Below are 8,981 nucleotides of genomic sequence, written 5' to 3'. Positions count from 1 at the left end.
CCATCCTGCAGTGTTATTTTCTTTGTCAGTACTGGTTATGTATATGTGTTTATTTATATATATTTATTTTCTGTATTTATATTTTGGGAGCTTTTATTTTGTTTGTGTGACCTTTGACTTCCCGCGAAGTCACTTCCTGTAGCTGCGCGCTATTTTCCTCAGTCGCCTAGAGGTCCCGCTGAGGAGAGGTGAGCGTACGCTAGTGTTCTCAGTTACAGAGTGAATAAACACAGTTAAAGTAACTAAAAGTAATTCAAACGCTGCTTGTTCCCTTTGTACATTTTGTCTCACAGTTCTGTTCGATGTTTCAGTGTGAATTATTGTTTCTCTGTCGAGTACAGCACTTTATTGTAACATGCTAGTTAGCCATCCTTAGATGAGAGCATAGGAGCATGCAGGTGACTTCTCATGTGGTCCGCTATCCTTCTCTCTCCCTTGAAGGTGTTCATACAGAAGTCCAGAAAGTGAAGTCGCTGTACTGTTTTATGTTTATTTTGAACAGGTATGTGAGCTCCCTCTTTTATTTTTGTGTCATGTGTACTGGTTATATCTTTTGTTTGTGATTCATGTTCATTGTTTTAACTTACTGTTAGATATAAAAAATATGTAAAATTGCCACTGGAAAATGAAGTCTCCCTAAACTATAATTTTGTTGATGAGGTACTAGTCACTATATGTTCACGATGCAGTGCATTTTCATTTGTTATATATGATTATAAATACATTTTAGCAGTATTATTTGTTAATTAGATTTTATTGTGATGTTGCACCTCAGTCGCCTAGAGGTCCCGCTGAGGAGAGGTGTTCATACAGAAGTCCAGAAAGTGAAGTCGCTGTACTGTTTTATGTTTATTTTGAACAGTTCTGGGAGAATAAATCTGCCCCCAGCTGGCAAAGAGAGAGCTGAATCCTCTGGTTATTTACACAACACAACGCAGAGACCTAACGGCAAATGGAGTTTAAGGCCAGACCGGCTACAGTGGTGCCGTGACCCGGATCCACACCACTTCAGACTTGCTCATCGTGGTTCGTGGAGACGCGATCGACATCAGTTTGGTCACCAGAGGTTGCTGTAATGGACAATGTAATGTAAGCTTTGAACACAAATCCCAAGTGTTCTAGGAAACACTTATGCCTTTTTTTGGACTGTTGTTTACAAAAAAATTTAACTCTGCTGTTTGCATTGTGTATATATTAGAACAATGGATGATGAAGAAGTTTCAAGTGACAGGTTCAGCTTTGCCATGGGAAGAGGGAGGGTAATTGAGGGGTTGCCTGGCACACCAATTCGTAGTGCAGGCTCCCCAGCTTTCTGTTCCACTCGCATACTTGGTTGCACATCTTCCAGTAGTGGTAAAGGTAAATCATTCTCAGACCCTTCAGCCACAGCAGACCCAGCATTAAATGACCTGATAACACACATAGCTCAACAGGTGGGGCAGACCATTAGGGATGAGTTAAAAGGGGAATGTCGGGAAAGGGATGACGGGGCCGCACAAGCTCAGAGCAGTGTAAGCCAGCCACCCAGCGAGCCCACTTACCTTAACCTGACTGGGGCAAAGCTAGTCCTGCAGTCAGATGTGAGAGAGCCTCCAGTTTTCAGAGGAGATGGGTCGGATAAACATACAGTCTGTGAGTGGGAGGAGCTGATGAGAATGTATATCAAGAAGCGAGCAACACCCCTTCAGGAACAGTACCAAGAAATAATGTTCAAGTTGATGGGCAAAGCTAAGGACATTGTAAGAATAACTCTGAGAAGCACCCCATTGTTAAAACCTTGTGAGAATCCAAATGTTATATATGACATACTGAGGCAACATTTCAGTGACATGACATATTCGTGTATGCCTATGGCCGATTTCTACAGCACAGTTCCAGTGCCAGGAGAAACTCCTGTAGAATATTGGGTCAGACTGAATAAGGCAGTTGATGCAGCAGAGGAAAGCCTGAAGAGGCTCGGACGGCACATAGAGGATCCCTGCCAGGAGGCAGCCATGATGTTTGTGAAGTACTGCCCTGATCCCACCCTTGCTGCTGTTTTCAAGTTCAAGGCACCAGATAAGTGGGCAGCCAGTGAGATTCAGGAGCATGTGAATCGGTACCAGCTTGAGATGAAAGAACGTATGCTCCCCAGGTCTAAGTGTCTCACACCAGTTAAAGCTAACATCCAGACCCCTGCAGCTGACGGTTTAGCAACATCAATGCACCCCGGAGAAACACGGGTGCAGGTGGGATCAAATGAGACAGTAAAGGCCCCTTGTAACGACAGTTGCCTGAAATTACTAATCAGCCTTTTTGACCATGCTTTGTCGCAGAATAACCAGGTTGCAGACAAGCAGCTTCCTCCAGGTCAGGTCCGACCCAGATGTTGTAGAGTATGCCAGTCCCCTGAACATTCTACCCTTGCGCATTGTAGGCAGAAACACCTATGCCTTGCATGCTTTGAGCCAAACCATATTAAGAGAAACTGCCCTCGTCGCTCACCTATTCAAAGGCACCATGCCTCCCAACCTCATGACACCCAGCCTTTAAACTAGCTGGCCCGCATTTGGTGAGGGGATGTGTGGGCACAGACGTTGAAACCCTCGGCAATGATGATGTTGAAAAGCATTACATTAAAGCATGTGCAGCCGCATCAGATGGTGTTAAGGTGGTAGTACAAAACACACAGAGAGTTGGCCCGTTTGACAAACTGTTTTACACTCCTGTCAGCATTAATAACAGACACCACATGCAGGGTATGCTTGACTCTGGTTCCATGGCGTGCACACTCAGTGAGCAAGCAGAACAGAGTATGCTGAGTGAGAATATACTGCCAGAACCCACTCCCCTGACTCAAGAAATAGTGCTAGTAGGCTGTGGTGGCACACTTACAAAGCCCAAATGCATGTATGAAGTTGAGATGAAACTGTATGGAGAGACCTGTATTGTTCCCATCCTTGTAGTGCCAGGTCAACGTGATGATATAATCATAGGCACAAATGTCATCCGGTTTCTCATGCACCAGTTGAAAATAACCAGTGACTATTGGCGCCTCGTGTCAGGTGGCGGTTGTCCCCCAGAGTGTGAGCAGTTTCTTGACCTCATGGCTAATTCATCCCGATGGAGAGGTGAAGAGCTCCCAGACAAGATCGGCACAGTCAAGCTTCAGCAGTCAGTCACCTTGTTAGCAAGACAAGAACATCTAGTCTGGGGCAAGCTGCCGAGTAATGTTTCTATGTCACCAGGGAGTACAGTGATTGTTGAAGCCACTTCATCAAAGTCCATGCCACGTAACATCATGGTTGGCCGCATCATAACGCCATTGTGGGGTGATAGGTGGGTTCCCATGAAGGTCACTAACCTGTTGGATAAGCCAGTCACCCTGAAAAGAAACAGTAAGTTGGCTGACGTGTCCCCTTGTGTTGCTGTTGAGGATTTTGAAGTTTTCCAGGGCACCTGTCAACCCCAGAAATCTGAGCAGGAGGAAGAAAAGGATGATGCCCACCTCACTGATCTTAAACAGAGACTAAAACAGGTTGGGCTCAGCGAAATTGATATTGACCTGTGCCATGTTGGTCAAGGGGGGAAGGAGAAATTGGTTAAAATGCTTGAGAAGTACAATGACATTTTCTCCAAGCATACACATGACTGTGGCAAGGCCGAAGGCTTTGTACACCGCATCAGGCTCACTGATGAGAGGCCATTCCGCCTTCCTTACCGCCGAGTCCCTCCAGCACATTACCAAAAGCTGCGACAAGTTTTGTCTGAAATGGAAGAACAGGAAATCATCAGAAGGTCCGTGAGTGAGTATGCCTCTCCACTGGTGTTAGTGTGGAAAAAGGATGGTAGTTTGAGAATCTGCACTGACTTCAGATGGCTGAATGCAAGGACCCTCAAAGATGCACACCCACTGCCGCACCAGTCTGACTGCCTTGCCGCATTGGGTGGAAATACCTACTTCAGCACCATGGATCTGACCTCGGGATTTTATAACATCCCTATGGCAGAGGAAGACAAGAAATACACAGCATTTACAACCCCAATGGGATTGTTCGAGTACAACAGAATGCCCCAAGGACTCTGTAACAGCCCCGCCTCATTCATGCGAATGATGCTCAGTATTTTGGGGATCTGAACTTCAGTAGTCTGTTGTGCTATCTCGATGATCTGCTTGTATTTGCTCGGACAGAAGAGGAGGCCTTGGAGCGGCTAGAGACTGTGTTTCAGCGCTTGCGCATCCATAACCTCAAACTAAGTCCTAAGAAATGCCACTTAATGAGGTCATCAGTCAAGTTTTTAGGCCACATTATAGATGCCAATGGAGTGGCTGTGGACCCAGCAAAGGTTGAGGTCATAGCAAAGATGACAAAGGCTGAATTGATGGAGGATGATGGCTGCACCCCATCAGTTAAGAGGATTAAGTCATTCCTGGGGATGATATTCTACTATCAGCATTTCATCCCTAGCTGCTCCTCTATGGCGAAGCCTTTGTTTGCTCTCACTGCTGGACAAAAGAGGAGAGGGAGAGTTAAAACAGGCACCAATGCTGGTGTATACAGAAAACTGAAGCCCTCTGACTGGACAGATGAATGTGATGCAGCTCTGTCTAATCTGAAAGAGAAGCTGTTGAATTGTGTAGTCCTTACACATCCAGACTTTTCTTTGCCTTTGATATTGTCCATTGATGCTTCATTAGATGGGCTCGGTGCTGTATTGTCACAAATACCAGCTGGACAGCAGAAAGCTCGTCCAATTGCTTTCGCCAGTAAGACCCTGAGCAATTCACAGAAAAAGTACCCAGCCCACAGGCTAGAGTTTTGGCATTGAAATGGAGTGTGTGTGAGAAGTTCAGTCACTGGCTAAGAGGTCATTCCTTTACAGTGTGGACAGATAACAACCCTCTCACCTACATCATGACAAAACCGAAGCTTGATGCTTGTGAGCAGCGTTGGGTGTCCAAGCTTGCTCCTTACACATTTGATCTGAAGCACATACCTGGTACCAAGAACGTCGTAGCTGATGCTCTCAGCAGAGACCCCTTTGCAACAACAGTCAGCCATAGGCTGATCACAGAGCAGTACAGTCACCTCCTTGCTGAATCTGAGAGTGTCAGTTCTGAGGGAATACAAAATACATTCCGGTTGAAGGTCCAAGGTCAACGCGTGGACACACCACCTTTCCGCACCACAGGACTGCAGCCGACCTCGTCTCAGCTTGGATGTGATTCTATGGATGTTAAGGCAATCCTGGATTGTCACAGTGAGTGGGATCTGGCTGCTGAAACAAGGGCCGTGGAACTGTTCCAGTCAGTTCAGGACCTAGTGTTGCCAGGACAGGAGTCATTTCCTGTGTCCACACTAGAGGAACTCCAGCGTAGCCAGGAACTTGATCCCAGTATTTCAAAGATCTTACCATTTGTCACAAGGAGAAGACAACCTTCCAGGCGTGAAAGGGCAGGATTTGATGCAAAAGCCATGGTGTTGTTTAAGCAGTGGGAAAGGCTTAGGATCCAAAATGGAGTTCTCTATCGGATCACAAAGGACCCCCTGAGTAAACAAAGGAGACATCAGTTTGTTTTGCCTGAAAGTCTCAGAGCAAAGGCATTGAATGGTGTCCATGATATTGCAGGACATCAGGGGCAAGCGAAGACTTTATATCTGGCAAGACAACGGTTCTTTTGGCCAAAGATGGAGTCTGATATAAAGGAGTATGTCAAATGCTGTCAAAGATGCATCCTGGCCAAAACACCAGAACCCTCTGCTCGAGCCCCACTTGAGAGCATCAGAACCTCCGCTCCTATGGAGCTGGTGTGTTTGGATTTTTGGAGTGCAGAGGATAGTAAGCAACGCTCAGTAGATGTTCTAGTCCTTACAGATCATTTCACTAAGCTAGCCCATGCCTTCCCTTGCACAAACCAGACTGCAAAGCAGGTGGCTAAGAAACTATGGGACTATGTTTTCTGTGTGTATGGGTTTCCCGAGCGGATTCACTCCGATCAGGGGGCAAATTTTGAGAGTGAGCTCTTGGCAGAGCTGCTCAAGTTTTCGGGGGTCTCCAAATCCCATACTACGGCGTACCATCCCATGGGAAATGGAGGGACTGAGAGGTTTAATAGGACACTTGGCAACATGCTTAGGTCCTTGCCCCTCAGAGAAAAGAACAAGTGGCCTCAACAAATACAGAGTCTGACATTCGCATATAATGCAACTGTACATGAGACCACGGGTTTTGCCCCATTTCAGCTCATGTTTGGCCGCATCCCGAGGCTCCCTGTTGACGTGATGTTTAAACAGGTGCTCTGTGATCCTGTAGTTGTGGATCACAAAAGTTATGTGAAAACACTCATGTCACATCTTCATGAGGCAGCTAGGATTGCCCAGACTCATGCCATCAAGGAACAAGACAAACAGGCAAAAGGATATAACAGAAAAGTAAAGGGCACTCATTTGAACATAGGAGACAGAGTACTCATTGCAAATAAGGGTGAAAGAGGAAAGAAGAAACTTGCTGACAAGTGGGATGCAACAGTGTACACAGTCAGAGACAGAAATTTGCAGACTCACACATACAAGTTGGAAGATGACAGAGGCAACATAAGGGTGGTACATCGCAACCTGGTTTTGAATATCAGCTTCCTGCCAGTAGTGACAGCTGAACTGGGTGACACTGGATCAGAGGGAGGGTCATGTGCGTCAGACCAGTTAGATTCCTTGGATGAGGAGACTGCAGAGGACAGGACCAGTGCTTGGATCAACACAGATGATGATGAGAGTCAGGAGACCCTGAGTGAGGGACTCTCAGGATTGGGCAAGTCAAGTCAACAAGCTCCAGAGGTGGTTGCAGGGGATTCAACCCAGTGTTCCCTGGTAGGAGAGGACTGCCCAGACAGAGACACAGACTTGGACAGTTTGGTAGCAGAACCTGACTTAGACTCCCCGTCTGTGTTAGATACACTTTCAGAAACTGCACTCACTCACTCACATCCATCAGACACAGATCGTGATGCACACACCAAGCCCCTACCAGTAGCCCCAGTGCATGTTGCCGACGCACAGATGCCTCCAACGGATGTGTGTCATGATGTGGGTCCCCAAGAACAGCCACGGGCAGGCCCGGACAATGTTGTCATGACGCGAGCCGGCCGAGTTAGTAAAAGAGTTAATCGACTCATTGAGTCCATGGTTCAAAAGCCTTTAGGTTTTAAGCGTTTGGCAAATTCAGTTAGCAGAAGGTCTCAGTCTCTTCTTACGCTGTTTTAAGTAAACCCAGCTGTTTAGAGATCTTTCTGTATTTTGATTCTAGGGGACAGTATCATTATGGCACAATTAGATACATAATATGTTTTAAGGTATTGACGTATGTGGACGGCTGGGAATGTGTGTGGTGTAAATGGCATCACACTGATCTAAGAAAGGCTGAGGCCTGATCATCCTCATGCTCTTTCTGAACCTATCTGGTAGGTGGCTTATACAGCTGAGACTAGAGGTTATAGCTCGGAGGTTTAAACCCATGCCTAGGAGCCATAAATTCTGTAGATTTGTCCCTGTGTTCCAATTAGATTGTTCACCTGACTGTTCTGGATTTTGGTGAAATCTAGGAGGGGTGGATGTAACGGGTGTATTAAAAAATAATTTATATTTCACCAAAGATCCATCCTGCAGTGTTATTTTCTTTGTCAGTACTGGTTATGTATATGTGTTTATTTATATATATTTATTTTCTGTATTTATATTTTGGGAGCTTTTATTTTGTTTGTGTGACCTTTGACTTCCCGCGAAGTCACTTCCTGTAGCTGCGCGCTATTTTCCTCAGTCGCCTAGAGGTCCCGCTGAGGAGAGGTGAGCGTACGCTAGTGTTCTCAGTTACAGAGTGAATAAACACAGTTAAAGTAACTAAAAGTAATTCAAACGCTGCTTGTTCCCTTTGTACATTTTGTCTCACAGTTCTGTTCGATGTTTCAGTGTGAATTATTGTTTCTCTGTCGAGTACAGCACTTTATTGTAACATGCTAGTTAGCCATCCTTAGATGAGAGCATAGGAGCATGCAGGTGACTTCTCATGTGGTCCGCTATCCTTCTCTCTCCCTTGAAGGTGTTCATACAGAAGTCCAGAAAGTGAAGTCGCTGTACTGTTTTATGTTTATTTTGAACAGGTATGTGAGCTCCCTCTTTTATTTTTGTGTCATGTGTACTGGTTATATCTTTTGTTTGTGATTCATGTTCATTGTTTTAACTTACTGTTAGATATAAAAAATATGTAAAATTGCCACTGGAAAATGAAGTCTCCCTAAACTATAATTTTGTTGATGAGGTACTAGTCACTATATGTTCACGATGCAGTGCATTTTCATTTGTTATATATGATTATAAATACATTTTAGCAGTATTATTTGTTAATTAGATTTTATTGTGATGTTGCACCTCAGTCGCCTAGAGGTCCCGCTGAGGAGAGGTGTTCATACAGAAGTCCAGAAAGTGAAGTCGCTGTACTGTTTTATGTTTATTTTGAACAGTTCTGGGAGAATAAATCTGCCCCCAGCTGGCAAAGAGAGAGCTGAATCCTCTGGTTATTTACACAACACAACGCAGAGACCTAACGGCAAATGGAGTTTAAGGCCAGACCGGCTACACTTGCTCACAGGGGGTTGTCTGTTTGTTGGGGTTTTCTCTGTATTAATGTAGGGTCTTTACCTTACAATATAAAGCACCTTGATGTCACTGCTGTTGTGATTTGGCAAAAAAATAAAAATCTGATTCTGGATACAAGTGGAAAAAATGAGCTTCCTCTAAATAGTGGCTTAGGTCTTGCTCAGAGACTCAGTGTAGACCAAATATGAAGCTACTCCTACATATCAAAAGGAGCCACATGAGGTGGTTTGCACATCTGACCAGGACGCCTGTGCAGCGCCTAGGTGAGGTGTTTCAGGCATGTCCTACCAGGAGAAAGCCCCAGGGCAGACCTGGCTGGGAATGGGAATGTCCCCGCAAAAGTAATGAAAA

The 8,981-nt window shown here is 45.3% G+C and overlaps 1 protein-coding gene across 1 annotated transcript; it reads left to right on the top strand.

Moving 5' to 3' along the window:
• Positions 1-4,803: 4,803 nt before the first annotated feature.
• Positions 4,804-8,565, top strand: LOC109202438 (uncharacterized). The gene is made up of 2 exons (XM_019359889.2): positions 4,804-7,820; positions 8,074-8,565. The coding sequence occupies exon 1, from the start codon at positions 4,896-4,898 to the stop codon at positions 7,239-7,241; it is 2,346 nt and encodes a 781-aa protein (XP_019215434.1). The 5' UTR covers positions 4,804-4,895; the 3' UTR covers positions 7,242-7,820; positions 8,074-8,565.
• Positions 8,566-8,981: the final 416 nt, after the last annotated feature.

The sequence above is a fragment of the Oreochromis niloticus genome, linkage group LG6, assembly GCF_001858045.2.
Source record: "Oreochromis niloticus isolate F11D_XX linkage group LG6, O_niloticus_UMD_NMBU, whole genome shotgun sequence".
In the NCBI taxonomy this organism is placed as follows: domain Eukaryota; kingdom Metazoa; phylum Chordata; class Actinopteri; order Cichliformes; family Cichlidae; genus Oreochromis; species Oreochromis niloticus.
Note: the sequence above shows the minus strand (reverse complement) of the source record. Positions and strands in the feature narration are given on the sequence as shown.